The sequence below is a fragment of the Culex quinquefasciatus genome, chromosome 2 (assembly GCF_015732765.1).
Source record: "Culex quinquefasciatus strain JHB chromosome 2, VPISU_Cqui_1.0_pri_paternal, whole genome shotgun sequence".
Taxonomy (NCBI): domain Eukaryota; kingdom Metazoa; phylum Arthropoda; class Insecta; order Diptera; family Culicidae; genus Culex; species Culex quinquefasciatus.
In genome coordinates, this window is record NC_051862.1 from 79145164 (window position 1) to 79162097 (window position 16934).

Genomic DNA, 16934 nt, shown 5'->3' on the forward strand with positions numbered 1-16934 from the left:
TTAAATTTTCAAAATCACCCTAATATTCAACCAAACCAAAAGTTGCCCTTATCCATTTGCATTAACTCTTTTTAAGACATCAAAGCTCCAAAACGTCACCATTTTTCGGAAAATAAATTTTCTACCTATTTTGGCGCTCTGGACCACTGAGCAATCGATGTTGAAGTTTGGCATTACGATATTTTTGAATTATTATTCCATCTTTTCTTAACTAAGACCTGACAAAAAAGTGCCTTTTCTAAAAACAATTAGGGCTTCTAGACAAAAAGGACGTTAATTTGCGATCACTTAGTGTCTGGGTCAACCAAAAACTTAAGAGTGCATTTTCTACCCGAAATAAGGGCAGTCAAACATATTGACGAAAAACAAATAAATTACTTTTTCAATCCTCTGTCATATTACACCATCACATTTTAAAACAATCACATTTTAGAGAACAGTTTTCTGAACACATTCCAGAAAAAAAGTATCAGTTTTGATTTTATGTTAGCAGAGATTTGCCCAATTGTTAAGGATATGAAGTGACTTTCTCCGACAATTCTGGAATTAAATTCCTTTTACATGATGAACTCTACCTACTCAGATAATTTTTATGATGATATTGTATTGAAAAATTAAAAGTTTATCAAGTTTTGACAAAATTCATGAAAATTAATGAGTTTGTGAATCGATAGAATTATCGTCTAACGATAACGATAATGGTTATCGTTATCGTTATTTCGATAATTCTATCGGCGATAATCTTATCGCTAATAACAGACGATAACTTTTTTCAAATCTTTCTGAAATTGACTTATTTTATCATGTCAAATTATTAATGCATTCGTTTAAAATATATTTTTTGATAATAAAGTAAGATTCAAATTCAAATTTCGAATGGTTTGATACCCATACTAAAATTCTCGCAAAATACCGTATTTTTTGAAAATACTCAAATTTTATAATTCGCAAAATGGTTATCAAACGTATCAAAATTTTTCATGCATTTGCTGTTTTAAAATTTTTGTATGAAATTCTCAATTTTTTACAAAAAAAAAAACTGGATTTTTAAGTAGGTACTCAAATGAAGCGGAATATTACTTGCTTTTTTATTCAAAAAACTCCAAAGCAGTTGAAATACATGCAAAATGTCGAATCGATTGATAATCGTATTGCGAATCATATTTTTTAGTATTTTCGAGAAAATACTATATTTTGTGAAAATTTAAGTATTTAATAAAAAAAAACTCAAAAACAGTTAGTAAACATGCCAATTTTGAATCGTTTGATACCCATATTGCGAATTATAAAAATTTGAGTATTTTCGAGAAAATACGCTATTTTGTGAAAATTTGAGTATTTAATTTAAATAAAAAAAACTCGAAAACAGTTAAAATAAATGTGAAATTTCGCTTTGTTTTAATTGTTAACCCATTGTGGATTATAGTTTTTTGGCATTTTGAAATAAAATACTACATTTTGTGATTTTTTTGGTATTAATAGTTATACTTTTAAACAGTGATCCCCGGGCACCGCGTTCAACCGCGTTCTCTGTTTTCTGTACTCGATCAAACACCAGCACCGCGTGTGCACGCGTACAAGCAAACCTAAACTCTGCCGTGTACAGTCTGTACGCGCACACGAACCTCGAGTTTAAAACCGAACCTTGCACCCCGGGTACAAACCCCGTGCAAGCCGACGACGCAGAAAAGAGACAAAAATAGTTCCCTCACGCTCCCTCTGCTGTAAAGCGGTGTTTCATTCTCCGCAGCAGTCACACTACAGTGTTTGCCACAGAGAGAGAGCAGTCATTTTTCGTATCTTTACACGCTCTTCGCTCGCACGGCGTTGTACCCGAGGTGTGCACCCCGTGTTTACACCGCGTGTAAACTTGAGTGCGCCGTGCGGGGAGAACTCGAACATGGCAGCCTGGTGTGTTTGAGGTTCATCTGCACTGAAAACTTGTACGGCGTGTACGGCGTGCGCGCGTTTCGGGAAGACTGCTTTTAAACTTAGGCCGTTGCAAATATTTTCAAAGTTTATGTCGCCCCCCTTCAAACTTGGTTTGAAAAATAAGGGGGCAAAAAAATCCAAAAACTTCAAAATTTCCATGAAAATAGAAGTCTAATCAACTGAACACAATAAAAAACGTATTTTTCTGCATTGATAATCAAATGTAGCATGTTCGGGCTTGTTTAAACATGTTTTGATTTTTTATGAAACTTCAATGTACAGCACCGCAATTTTTTTTTTCGCATAAAGTAAAATTTTCGTCAATACTTAGAAATATTGAAAAATAATGATGGCAAAACAACTAGACAGGTGTATAATGCGTTTTAGAACACTTATTTCATTAAATTGTAAAAACCATGACTCGTAATTTAAATTTTTCTGTTTTTTCTTATTTTTTTGCCCCTTCTCCCCTTTCGACTTTGGCAGAGTCGAGGGACATGAACTTCAAAAAATATTTGCAAAGAACTTAACCTTATTTAAAAAAAAAGAGGAAAATTCGACATAATTTGGTCGGTTTTAGTCAATTTTAGAAATATATTAAAAATAAGTTATCGTCCGTAATCGTCGATAAAAATATCGCCGATAGAGTTATCGGAATAACGATTACGATAGATTATCGCTATTGTCCCGAAAAAAGTTGCTCTAGCCCCCCTCGACGAAACATTTCAGTACACCCCGCAAGAGCCCTTTTTTCACGGTGCCAATATATCAGACATACCGAATTTGTTATCTTTATGTTCTCAAAAACTACTCTAAAACCTTGTGTTCATTTTAGGTGTTTTTGAACAATCGATACATTTTGCGTGACTAAGAATGCATCACTTTCTCTCTAAATAATTAAGTTTCTCATCATGGCAATGTTACTTTAATTTTTTAACCTCATTAATCATGTTCACTCCCCTCGAGACTGCCCCTGCCCGGAAGTGCAATACTTTAGCAGTTTTAAGCAAGTGCGTGCGCGATAATATTTAACGTTCTAACCTTGGCGAAGGTCGATATTAGCATAGATATGTTCGCAGCAGCTTCAAACGCAGAGATGCAACTTGCGGCTTACAATATAAAAGCACTTGGGCTCGGTGAACGGTTCATCAGTTAACAGTTTGTTGTTCATCGATTGAATTGTTTGGTGAAGTTGTTTAGTGAAAGTTACAGAAATGAATCAATACTTTGTTGCTGTTTGCATCGCTGCCATTTTGAGCCAAATTGAGGTAAATGTTGTGGATTAAATTTGGGATTGCCATTAATGCTTGATTCTTTCAAAAAATTCCAGGCCTTCACGCTCCAGCAGCGCCAACAAGGGGACCTCTTCGCGCTGGAATGCCTCCGGGAGACGGCGGCCAACCCGGTGTCGGTGGCCCTGCTCAAGATCGGTGACTTTTCCGCCAGGGACGAGGCGTCCAAGTGTTTCGTGCGTTGCTTCTTCGAGAAGGAAGGCTTCATGGACGCCCGCGGAAACGTCGAGACGGAAAACATCGTGGCCGCCCTGTCCAACGATTATGACAAGGTGAAGGTTGAGGCGCTGATCGACCGGTGCCAGGTTGAGGGCCGGGAGGCGTGCGATACGGCCTTCCAGATGTACGAGTGCTTCTACCGGAACCGGGAAAGTCTGTAGATGACGTGAGTGTGTGTGTGCCAAAAGTGGGCGGTGCGTGTCTCCTCTGTCGGAAATAGATTCATTCATGCGAAAATAAAAAGGGTTAAAATAGTGAACCAGTTTTGGGTTGCTTATTTTAGATCACCGACCATCTACGTGAGTTATAATTAAGCTTTACAGTTAAACCTCGTATAAGAGCGCCTCGCATATGCAACTTTGCATATACGAGTCATTCCACCTGATTCGGTTTTGTCGCAAGAGTTGCATATGCGAGGTACAGGGCTTATGGGATTTTGGCTATATGGGAGACATGGGCTATATTTTTATAAAAAATCATCTAAACTATACAAATTTATAGTGTTATCGAATCGTTATGAAGTCAGCTTTACAGCTACACCAAATTTACATAGTTTACGATGTTCTAGGTCATCCGAATCTTCGTCAAGTTAAGGCCTATGTGTTCAACGCCGTACAAGTATGAGGTAGGCGATTTGACTGTGGTTATTGACCACAGATCATATCCGGATAGCCTCAGGGAGGTTCAGGGACTAGTCTACCGATATGTGGCGATGTTCTGGGTCTTCTGTAGAGTCCCGTGAGGTACGTCCGATGGGTCTACCGCCGTAACACGGCAGAGGTCGGTGGTTTTAGACCTCAGATCATATCCGGATAGCCTCAGGGAGGTTCAGGGACTAGTCTACCGGTATGTGGTGATGTTCTGGGTCTTCTGTACAGTCCCGGTAGTTACGACCGATGGGTCTACCGCCGTAACACGGCAGAGGTCAGTGTTTTTTAACCTCAGATCATATCCAGATAACCTCAGGGAGGTTCAGGGACTAATCTACCGGTATGTGGTGATGTTCTGGGTCTTCTGTACAGTCCCGGTAGTTACGACCGATGGGTCTACCACCGTAACACGGCAGAGGTCAGTAGTTTTTGACCTCAGATCATATCCAGATAGCCTCAGGGAGGTTCAGGGACTAGTCTACCGGTATGTGGTGATGTTCTGGGTCTTCTGTAGAGTCCCGGAAGTTACGACCGATGGGTCTACCGCCGTAACACGGCAGAGGTCGGTGGTTTTGACCTCAGATCATATCCAGATAGCCTCAGGGAGGTTCAGGGACTAGTCTACCGGTATGTGGTGATGTTCTGGGTCTTCTGTAGAGTCCCGGTAGTTACGACCGATGGGTCTACCACCGTAACACGGCAGAGGTCAGTGTTTTTTGACCTCAGATCATATGAGAATAGCCTCAGGGAGGTTCAGGGACTAGTCTACCGGTATGTGGTGATGTTCTGGGTCTTCTGTAGAGTCCCGGTAGTTACGACCGATGGGTCTACCTCCGTAACACGGCAGAGGTCAGTGTTTTTTGACCTCAGATCATATCCAGATAGCCTCAGGGAGGTTCAGGGACTAGTCTACCGATATGTGGTGATGTTCTGGGTCTTCTGTAGAATCCCGGTAGTTACGACCGATGGGTCTACCGCCGTAACACGGCAGAGGTCGGTGTTTTTTGACCTCAGATCATATCCAGATAGCCTCAGGCCTCAGGAGGTTCAGGGACTAGTCTACCGATATGAAGAAATGTTCTGGGTCTTCTGTGGAGTCCCGAGAGCTACGCCTGAAAGGTCTACCGCCGTAACAAGGCAGAGGTCGATGGTTTTTGGCCTTAGATTATATCCAGATAGATTCAGGGAGGTCCAGGTACTAGTCTACCGATGTGTGGTATTTTGTTGGGCCTTCTGTAGAGTCCCGGGAGTTACGACAAACGGGTCTACCGCCGTAACAAACCAGAGGTCGATGGTTTTTGACCTTAGATCATATCCGAATAGCCGCAGGGAGGTTCAAGGACTAGTCTACCGATATGTGGTAATGTTCTGGGACTTCTGTAGAGTCCCGGGAGCTACGTTCGATGGGTCTACCGCCGTAACAAGATATAGGTCTGTGGTTGTTGACCTCAGATCATATTCGGATAGCCTCAGGGAGGTTCAGGGGCTAGTCTACCGATAAGTGGTGATGTTCTGGGTCTCCTGTAGAGTCCCGGGAGTTACGGCCGATGGGTCTACCACCGTAGCAAGATAGAGGTCGGAAGTTTTTAACCTCAGATCATATTCAGAACCTCCCTGAGGCTATCCGGATATGATCTGAGGTCAAAAACCTCCGACCTCTATCTTGTTACCCATTGGCCGTAGCTCCCGAAATCTTAAAAAACACCCAGAACATCACCACATATTGGTGGACTAACCCCTGAATTCTTTGAGGCTATCTGGATATAATCTAAGATCAAAATCCACTGACCTCTGCCTTGTTTCGGTGGTAGACCCATTGACCGTAACTCCCGGGACTGTACAGAAGACCCAGAACATCACCACACATCGGTAGACTAGTCCCTTAATCTCCCTTAGGCTATCTGGATATGATCTTAGGTCAAAATCCACCGACCTCTGCCATGCTACGGCGGTCGACCCATTGACCGTAATTCCCGGGACTCTACAGAAGACCCAGAATATTACCACACATCGGCAGACTAGTCCCTGAACCTCCCTGAGGCTATCCGGATATGATCTGTGGTCAATAACCACAGTCAAATCGCCTACCTCATACTTGTACGGCGTTAAACACATAGGCCTTAACTTGACGAAGATTCGGATGACCTAGAACATCGTAAACCATGTCGCTGTAAAGCTGACTTCATAACGATTCCAAAACACTATAAATTTGTATAGTTTAGATGATTTTTTATAAAAATATAGCCCATGTCTCCCATATAGCCAAAATCCCATAAGCCCTGTACCTCGCATATGCGTGCTTCGCATGAGAAACCCCCATATGAGGTGCATATGCGAGGTTTAACTGTACCTATTTTGGTACTTCATGATTGTGATGTCATGTTGGTGTAAAAACGTATTTCGGGAATATCGTGGCCACAGTTCTTGCGTGACTTTTGAAATAAAGGAAGATACATTCACACTATTAACGCTATAATAAGGAAAGATGGAAGCTTTCATGAATGGACTTCACTTCATTCAGCTTTTGTGGGCTCGAAGGAAAAAAAAAACAAAAAAGTAACTACAATTGACGTCAGTACATTCATACCGAGAAGCTAGAAAAAATTAACAATAGAAAATAATGGTACTCATTTGCATCCCATTAAGATCTGAAATGGAATTCCGACAGATCAGTGCCTGAAATATCTCACACTTTTTCACCGGCAAAAGAGAGACTTGAAGAAATTAATAAATTATGATATTATGTTTGCAACATTTCGACAATTTATTGTATCCCACAGAGTATCACCATACGAACACTTTCAACCTTTTTTCACACACTCCGCTCTCGATCCTCAAAAATCCATCATATCCGACGGCACCTTGTGGTTCTTGAAGAAACACTTGAACCGCTCCCAGCACGTATCGGTCAGCTTGTCCTTCGTGATGGCACACTTGTCCATCAGCGTGCTCACTTCGTCCTCCTCGATGTTCTCGCTGAGCTTCTCCCGGATGACATCCTCGTCGAACTCGTCGTCGTCGCCGAGGAACTCGACCTTGCGGAACATACACGCCACGAACTGTTTCATGTTTTCGCCGTTGTTCTTGAAGTCGCCCTTCAACACCTTGATGGAATCTCGCGTCAGAACGTCCGCCTCGGCCGAGCACTGGCGAATGTTCCGCCGGACTTCGGCCTTCTTGGCCGGGGGTAGGGCCTATTGTGTGAGTGAGGGAGAGACACACAAATGATAGTGAGTAATTATACGCGCGCATTAATAACGCCAGCTAGTCGGGCCAATTAACCTCCGATTTGCACAAAACTTACAGTAACTGCAACGATAGCAATCAGCAGCAGCCACGGGATGGAAACTTTGACGGATTTCATTGCGCACGGTTTTGTAGAGTGCTGAACACGTGCAGAAGTTTTTATTTTAGTTGAAGCGGAGAAAGTAATTTAATTACAAGTGCTAAAGTTCTTTGCACTGGCTAGCGATTTTATATATGAGTTGAGTCTGAACTCAGTGTTGAGGTAGTAAAGTTTTTGTTTTTGTTGGGAGGAGACTGAAAGTTTGTAAACATTTGTACACAAAGGGTAGCATGTTCTGTTAGTGTCCCAAGTTGTTCAACAGGTTTTTCAGTTTTTGGAATGTTTGTATGGTATTATGGAAATACCAAAAGTACCACAATTAAAACAGCTACCCTACTAGACCTTAACCTAGAGACCAAGATAACAGGATTGGTCAGTTATATCTACCTTAAACGTGTAACAATTCGTGAACAGTGTGTAAGCAACTTGATGTATAAGCACACTCATAGTCACATACTCACTTCATAATTAAGACTAGCGTTATTGCTCTTCTTTTAACACATTTTCAATAAAATTTAGCGCATCGATTTTGGGTAATTGATTTATTATAATTGCAATACCTTTTGGATTGTTTTCCTAATTGCTATTGAGTACAGTTACAAGGATCATAAATAAGCCATGTTGTTCTAAATTGATTTGGAAATTTTAAGTCCAATATATGGCACTCAAAACTGCGGGGATAAAATATCGAAAATCCTTAAAACCTTGATTTTGAAAAAATGTTACCCCCTTAGTTTTTTTTTTCTTTTTTTAACATGTTTCAACTAGATTTTTAGCTATAGTGCGTGATGAATGATTTTATTTCAGCTATTATTAATATGATTTTTTGGATTTTGTATCAACCTAAATTTTGCAGATGAGTCATTATTTTTCTAAATAAAGTTTTTTGTAAAAAAATAATCTTGTACTAAAAATTTTGACAAAGAACTCCTAAAGGCATTGTCTACGGGAGCAATTCTCTGAGATTTCGGTCATTCGATTTTTTTTTTGTATTTTTTAATCCGGCTGAAACTTTATTGGTGCCTTCGGTATGCCCAAAAAAGCCATTTTGCATCATTAGTTTGTCCATATTATTTTGCATACAAATTTGGCAGCTGTCCATAAAAAATGATATGTAAAAATTCAAAAATCTGTATCTTTTGAAGGAATTTTTTGATCGATTTGGTGTCTTCGGCAAAGATGTAGGTATGGATGTGGATTACACTGAAAAAAATGATACACGGTAAAAAAAAATTTGGTGATTTTTATTTAACTTTTTGTCTCTAAAACTTGATTTGCAAAAAAACACTATTTTTAATTTTTTGAAATGTTTTGGAGGACATAAAATGCCAACTTTTCAGAAATTTCCAGAATGGGCAAAAAATCTTTGACCGAGTTATGATTTTTTGAATCAATACAGATTTTTTCAAAAAATCGAAATTAATAAATATATACTTTTTATAGGAGATCTTCTTTATTCAGCAGTCAGCAGGGAAAGAGGGTTTAACAATGGTTACGCCGCTTTATATACACTATCTACCGGAAATACAATAGGTACCATTATTGCAGTTATTATGCAAGCAAATTATACTAAATCAAGAATAACGTCTTATTACGAAATAGAGTTATCTACCAATTTATCATTTCTCTCCTGTAAACAAAATAATAACAATTATTTTAAATTTAACAATAATTTCCTCTGTGCTGCCTATTATATGCGTTGTGCCAAAAATCTGGCTTCTTCTTCTTACGCTTGCTTTTTCTACGCTTAGTATGTTGTTGTTCTTTTAGTATAGGAGAATCATCTGATCTCAGACGTTTTTTCCTCATCTCACTTTCGACTGGTACTTTAGGGAAAATGTAATAATCTTTCTTCAAGTGCCTAACTTTTAACTGATTTCTACTCGCTAGCTTAACTACTCCATTTATATCAATATAGTATGTACTTGGGCTGTTAATACCAACAATTTTCGCTTCTACCCAGTTTCGTTCAGTTTTGAATTCGTTTTTGTACCAAACTAAATCTTCGATTTTGAACTCATTTCCTTTCTTTTGTGTATGCCCATCAGAATACCTGATCCTATTATCAAATCGAACCTTTTTCTTCCCCTTTTTCTTTTCCTCCTTGGGACTTTTGAATTTCACATCGAGATCAATTTTTGGATTAAAATTAAACATTTTGTCACTTGGATTGCACCCAAGCGCCTGACTGTAGCTATTCCGATAGCTCATCAAAAACACGTTTATCATCTCTTTCAAACTTTTGTGCATGTACTTAGGATCATTCATCATTTTGCGAAGAGACGTTTTTGCTGTTTGTACACCACGCTCTGCCAATCCGTTGGCCTCTGGGCAGTAACTTGGACTTTTCGTAAGTTTTATCTTAAAAAAATCTGCCCACTTCTTTATCATACCACTCCCAAACGGTGGTCCATTGTCTGAGACGATCTCATCACAATAACCAAAAACAACAAATATCGATTCTAACTCATCAATCACAGCTTGAGCATCTGTGGTCCTCATTATTCTAACCTCAATCCACTTTGAAAAGGAGTCAACCACGATCAAAAGAGTTTTCCCACAAATATGGAAGAAATCCACGTGTAACCTCTCAAACGGTCTAGCCACTGACGGCCATGTTGAAAACTTCTTCGATACTGATCTTCCAGTTACAGAACAGACCTTGCACGTTCTCACAAAGTTCTCGATATCATCGTCCAAACCCCGCCAATAAACGTATCTTCGAGCCATTTGCTTCATTCGAACAATGCCCAAATGACAGCCATGCAGTAACTCTAGCACACGCTGCTGACAAGAGTTCGGTATGAACACTCTTTCGCAGAACAGCAGACATTCTTCTGCTATCGATAAAGAACTCAATTTCTCGAAGAAAAATTTTAAGTCTTTCTCCACTGCATGATCATCCCAACCGTTTTTAACATAGTTAAACAACCGTTTCAAAATGGGGTCTCTTTGAGTCTCTCTCCCAATCAACTTAAAATCTAAAGAAACCTCTTCTTCGACACTACATATGGTAACGTCAGAATCGATCCCGGTTACCCCCTCAATTGGTAACCGTGACAAAGCATCTGCCTCGGGAATCTTCGTCCCTTTTCGGTAGACAATCTCAAACTCAAAAATAGCGATAGCATACGCGTACTTTTGCAACCTCGCGGCTGCCAAGGGAGGGATTCCTTTTTTTTGATCGAAAATGGCCACCAAGGGTTTGTTGTCTGTGACCACCACAATTTTCCTGCCGAAAATGTATTTAGCAAATTTCGTCAGGCCAAAAACCACCGCTAAAGCTTCACGGTGTAGATTAGGGTAGTTTCTCTCAGCTTTAGACAAGGTACTAGACGCGTAAAACACTGGTTTTTCGACGCCATTCACCACGTGGCAGAGGACAGCTCCTACTCCAACTTGGCTGGAGTCGCAAATTACCACAATTGGCAACTTTGGGTCATACAGATGGAGCACTTTGTTATTCACGAGCATTCTTTTTGCTTCTTGAAATACTTTCTCGCACTCTTTGGACCAAATGAACCTCGAATTCTTTTTGATCAGGGCGTATAGGGGAGTTAATTTTGTTGACAACCGAGGCACAAATTTTGAGTAATAATTAACCATGCCAAGAAAAGATTTCAATTGACTAACGTCTCTGGGCTGAGGCACCTTAAGAATGGCCTTAATTTTTTCTTGTGAAGGACTTAATCCGTTTTCGGAGATTTCGTGTCCTAGATACGAGATTTTTCTAACAACAAATTCACATTTTTCGAGATTAACCTTAACCTTGTACTGTTTAAGTCTATCAAATACTGCGCACACTTTTTCCGGCATCCCCTCGATTGTATCACTACCGATAATTATATCATCTAAATAGCACTGTACTCCAGGCAAATCGACTAAGATTACGTCCATAATTTGTTGAAAAGCGGATGCTGCGTTGGAGATTCCAAACGGTAGCCTCGTGTACGTGAAAAGACCCTTATGGGTGTTCACAGTCAGATACTTCTGCGATTCTTTAGATACTGGCACTTGCATGTATGCCCCCGACAAGTCAATTTTAGTGAAATACTTGTAGCCACTCAAATTCGCGAAAATGTCACTAATATTAGGAAGCGGATAGTGTTCATTGCTGATCTCTTTGTTAACGGTTCTTTTACAGTCCACACATAACCTCACACTACCGTCACTTTTCGGAACTACTACTAATGGAGACGCCCAGTCGCTGTGTTTTATTGGCTTAATCACGTTTTCTCTAACTAGCCTGTCCAGTTCGTCGCTAACTTTTTCTTTCAGGGCGTAGGGAACTTCGTTAGCCCTGCAAAAAATTGGTCTTGCCTCCTCTTGGAGGTGAATTTCCGCCTCAAACTCTTCGATCGGCTCTTCTAGACTCTTAGTCAATATTTCTCCATACCGATTTTTTAACTTCCCCATCAGCATGTTTCTCTCTTTCTGCAATTCGTGCTCTGTTGGGTCAGAAATTACGTTCACTAGCTTAGTCCTCCATTTTGGATATAATACATCCATCCAATCACGACCCAGTAATGGCGTGAACTTTCGCTTCGATCTCACAATCACTAATTTCAACGGAAAAAGTCTCTTATCGTCCAGTTTTTGAACCATCACATTAACTACCCCTTTTAGACTCAAACTATCCCCTGTCATAACTATTAACTGCACTTCCGATTTTTCCACTTTTAAATGAGCCAAATGTTCTTTGTAGTCTTCTTTTGACATGATCGTGTATGTAGCCCCAGAATCAACCTCAAAATGTATTCGCTTACCGTCTAGTCATAGCTGCTGATACAACGCCGGTGACGCCACGTGGTTGACGCCATGCGCCCGGCTTTCGTCCGAACTGCTGCCCGATTCTTCGTCCTCCGTGCCACTCGCCATGGCATTCAGCTTCTCTCTTGGGTACCGACAGTACCTCGCTATGTGCCCAAACTCCGAACAATTGAAGCAACGAGGGCCTTTCTTCCACGATTGGCCGCCATTGCCCATCACGCTGCCTCCAGCACGTTGCCAGCCATTACTGCGACCGCCGTTGCCCATTACACTTCCGCCGGCACGTTGCCAGCCATTTCTACGGCCGCCATTGCTCATTACACTGCCACCATCTCGTTGCCAGCCATTTTTCTTTTGCTTCCACGTGCCCCGGCCTCCAGAGTTGCTTCGGTGTCCTCCACGGCTCGCTGATCGGTTCCCGTCCTTCCTCGACCATCTGCCTGCGTTCACCCGGTTTAGGTTCCCGTTCTTATTTTTCATAGTTATCACGTCAAGCTCGATCTGCTCGAGAACTTTAGCTTTGTCCACCGCCTGCTCGAACGTCATGTCGTCCGTACTGTTCATTAGCTCCCCCTGGATCTTGGGACTTACTATTCCCGCCACAAACTTGTCCCTCAGGGCCTTGTCCAGTTAGTTTCCGAATACGCAATTTTTTGAGAGCGCCTGCAGCTCAACAGCGAAGTCAGCCACTTTTTCAAACTCCTGCTGGTTCCTCTTGAAAAATTCTACCGATTGTGCGATGCGGTTCCTTTTAGGGCAGAAGTAGGCTTTCAGTTTATCAGTAACGATTACGTACGTCACGTCCTTGTGCGTCTTTGGATAAAGAAGCTGCTGAAGTTTCCGTAGGGCCGGCAGACCGATGAAGTGCACGATCAATTGCCTTTTGAACCCGTCGTCCGTGATCTGGTTCAACTCAAAGAAATTTTCCGCGCGCTCCAGGTAGTCTTCGAAGTCGGAGCCCGGCACGAAGTTCTCTAGCGATCCGATGAGTTTTCCCGCATGATCCGGCTTCTGGTCCGGCTTTTTTTCTTCTTCCGGTTTGGTCATTTTTTTCTTACCTCGCGTTGTTCACTCGCGATTTACCTCGTCGCCACTAATAAATATATACTTTTTATAGGAGATCTTCTTTATTCAGCAGTCAGCAGGGAAAGAGGGTTTAACAATGGTTACGCCGCTTTATATACACTATCTACCGGAAATACAATAGGTACCATTATTGCAGTTATTATGCAAGCAAATTATACTAAATCAAGAATAACGTCTTATTACGAAATAGAGTTATCTACCAATTTATCAGAAATATAGGTCGCAAAAATTTTTCAACTTCATTTTTCGATGTAAAATCGAATTTACAATCAAAAAGTACTATAGTAAAATTTTGATAAAGTGCACCGTTTTCAAGTTAAATCCATTTTTATGTGACTTTTTTAAAAATAGTCGCAGTTTTTCATTTTTTTTAAATTAGTGCCCATGTTTGGCCACCTTTGAAAAAAATATTTTTGAAAAGCTGAGAAAATTCTCTATATTTTGCTTTATTGAACTTTGTTGATGCGACCCATAGTTGCTGAGATATTGCTATGCAAAGGCTAAAAAACAGGAAAATTGATGTTTTCTAAGTCTCACCCAAACAACCCAACATTTTCTAATGTCGATATCTCAGCAACTATAGGTCCGATTTACAATGTTAAAGCATGAAACATTCGTGCAATTTTCCGATCTTTTCGAAAAAAATATTTTCAAAAATTTAAAATCAAGACTAACATTTCAAATAGGCGTAATATTGAATGTTTGGTCCGTTTGAAATGTTAGTCTTGATTTTAAATTTTTGAAAGTTTTTTTTCGCAAAGATCGGAAAATTTCACGAGTGTTTCATATTTTAACATTGTAAATCGGATCTATAGTTGCTGAGATATCGAAATTAGAAAATGGTGGGTTATTTGGGTGAGACTTAGAAAACATCAGTTTTCCTGTTTTTTTTAACCTTTGCATGGCAATATCTCAGTAACTATGGGTCGTATCAACAAATTTTAAAAAAGCAAAATATAGAGAATTTTCTCAGCTTTTCAATTATTTTTTTCAAAAGTGGGGAAACATGCGCACTAATTCAAAAAAAAAATTAAAAAACTGCGACCTTTTTTCAAAAAAGTCACCTAAAAATGGATTTAACTTGAAAACGGTGCACTTTATCAAAATTTCACTTAAGTACTTTTTGATTGCAAATTTGATTTTACATCGAAAAATGAAGTTGAAAAATTTTTGCGACCAATATTTCGATTTTTTGAAAAAATCTGTATTGATTCAAAAAATCATAACTCGGTCAATGATTTTTTGCCCATTCTGGAAATTTCTGAAAAGTTGGCATTTTATGTCCTCCAAAACATATCAAAAAATAAAAAAAAATTAAAAATAGTGTTTTTTTGTAAATCAAGTTTTAGTGATAAAAAGTTAAATAAAAAAATCACCAATTTTTTTACCGTGTATTATATTTTTCCAGTGTAGTCCATATCCATACCTACAACTTTGCCCAAGACACCAAATCGATCAAAAAATTCCTTCAAAAGATACAGATTTTTGAATTTTCATTCATCATTTTTGTATGGAAAGCTACCAAATTTGTATGGAATATTATATGGACAAACTAATGATGCAAAATGGCTTCTTGGGGCATACCGAAGGCACCAAAAAAGTTTCAGTCGGATTAAAAAATACAAAAAAAAATCGAATGACCGAAATCCTAGAGAACTGCTCTAGTACGTTATGTCGCCTTTAGCGTGGACAAATTGCCCGGCCTTAGCTTATTTGTATTTCAGAAGAGTATTAGAGAATTTAGATGGAACTCACGGACCTTTGTAAAACGATATTTTGATACTAACTTTAACATTTGTTAGTGATATAAAGAATGGATCTTGTAGGGCTTAGTAGGGCAAACTTGAGTGATACTATGTACATCAGGGAATTTAAGAATCCTCAAAAAAAGTTGCTTGCTGTTTGAATTGTAATCGAAATGGTAAACAGTTGCTAAATACAGAAAAGTTTTTAGAAAAAAAAACTCAGTGTTTAGGTACCGTAAAACGGGGTGACTTTGATAGGTTTGCGATTTTTCCGAAAAATAAAGAGTACAATTAAAATACGTACGGAATTGTTTAGAATCATACTGACCGCGGTAGAGAAGTGTTCAAAGTACCTCAAAAAGAACTTTTCATAATTTTTTGTAAAGTTAAAAAAGTTAGTTAACTATAGTTAAGAAAATGTTGATGAAAGTCATAATTTTGAACTTCTCAAAGTGTCTTGATTTTCTCAATGAACAAGATTTTGAATCGGAAAACGGAATGCATTTTCGGACTTAGAGAAGGTTAAATAAGTTTGTAAATAATAAATAATATGTGTTTTTGAAAAACAATTGAAAAAAATCTCCAAATTTAGAGGCAATTTCAGTTGAACAAATTTCATGTAAAATGTGAAAACTTGTGATTCGTGCTTCGAATTCAGTATAAAATGCCATATAAATCGATAATTTTTTAAACAAAACTAGTTTTAATCAATTTCAGGCAAAATTCCGACTTTATAACAATTTTACCTAAAATTTATAGGTATTTTGATAAAAAGCTTATAAACTTAGTTAACTAAATATAAATATTGATTTTTTTTTCAAAAACTGTATCAGCTTCTATAGTGATGGTACACTTATCGTACAAATAAAGTTCGAACATCTTAAATATGATTTTAACGAGAAAAACTATGACTATCAAAGTCACCCTGGAATTTAAATTAAGAATTTTTAACGTTACTATGTTTCTAAACATTATTGAAAAAACTATTTTTCCAAACTAGTGCATGGACTTTGTGTGGCCTACCCAGTACATGTTTTAAAAATAATAATCTTGAGAAAAACCTTACCTGTTGGAAAATATTTAAAAAACAAATTGAAATCCTATCAAAGTCACCCCGGTTTACGGTAGTAAAGTTTTTGTTTTTGTTGGGAGGAGACTGAAAGTTTGTAAACATTTGTACACAAAGGGTAGCATGCTCTGTTAGTGTCCCAAGTTGTTCAACAGGTTTTTCAGTTTTTGGAATGTTTGTATGGTATTATGGAAATACCAAAAGTACCACAATTAACACAGCTACCCTACAAGACCTTAACATAGAGACCAAGATAACAGGATTGGTCAGTTATATCTACCTTAAACGTGTAACAATTCGTGAACAGTGTTTAAGCAACTTGATGTATAAGCACACTCATAGTCACATACTCATTTCATAATTAAGACTAGCGTTATTGCTCTTCTTTTAACACATTTTCAATAAAATTTAGCGCATCGATTTTGGGTAATTGATTTATTATAATTGCAATACCTTTTGGTTTGTTTTCCTAATTGCTATTGAGTACAGTTTCAAGGATCATAAGTAAGCCATTTTGTTCTAAATTGATTTGGAAATTTTAAGTCCAATATATGGCACTCAAAACTGCGGGGATTTTGAAAAAATGTTACCCCCTTAGTTTTTTTTCTTTTTTTTAACATGTTTCAACTAGATTTTTAGCTATAGTGCGTGAAGAATGATTTTATTTCAGCTATTATTAATATGATTTTTTGGATTTTGTATAGACCAAAGTTTTGCAGATGAGTCATTATTTTTCTAAATAAATTTTTTTGTAAAAAAATAATCTTGCATTAAATTTTTTTACAAAGAACTCCTAAAGGCATTGTCTACGGGTGTCAATTCAAA

The 16934-nt window shown here is 38.6% G+C and overlaps 2 protein-coding genes across 2 annotated transcripts; one reads left to right on the top strand and one right to left on the bottom strand.

The window, feature by feature from the left end:
• The first annotated feature begins 3006 nt into the window (after positions 1-3006).
• On the top strand, positions 3007-3716 carry LOC6045849 (general odorant-binding protein 56d). The gene is made up of 2 exons (XM_001863102.2): positions 3007-3200; positions 3263-3716. Exons 1-2 carry the CDS (start codon positions 3147-3149, stop codon positions 3602-3604), a joined length of 396 nt encoding a protein of 131 aa, XP_001863137.1. The 5' UTR covers positions 3007-3146; the 3' UTR covers positions 3605-3716.
• A 3117-nt stretch (positions 3717-6833) lies between these two features.
• On the bottom strand, positions 6834-7564 carry LOC6045848. The gene is made up of 2 exons (XM_001863101.2): positions 7398-7564; positions 6834-7287 (listed from the first exon to the last, which is right to left on the bottom strand). The coding sequence occupies exons 1-2, from the start codon at positions 7455-7457 to the stop codon at positions 6928-6930; spliced, it is 420 nt and encodes a 139-aa protein (XP_001863136.1). The 5' UTR covers positions 7458-7564; the 3' UTR covers positions 6834-6927.
• Positions 7565-16934: the final 9370 nt, after the last annotated feature.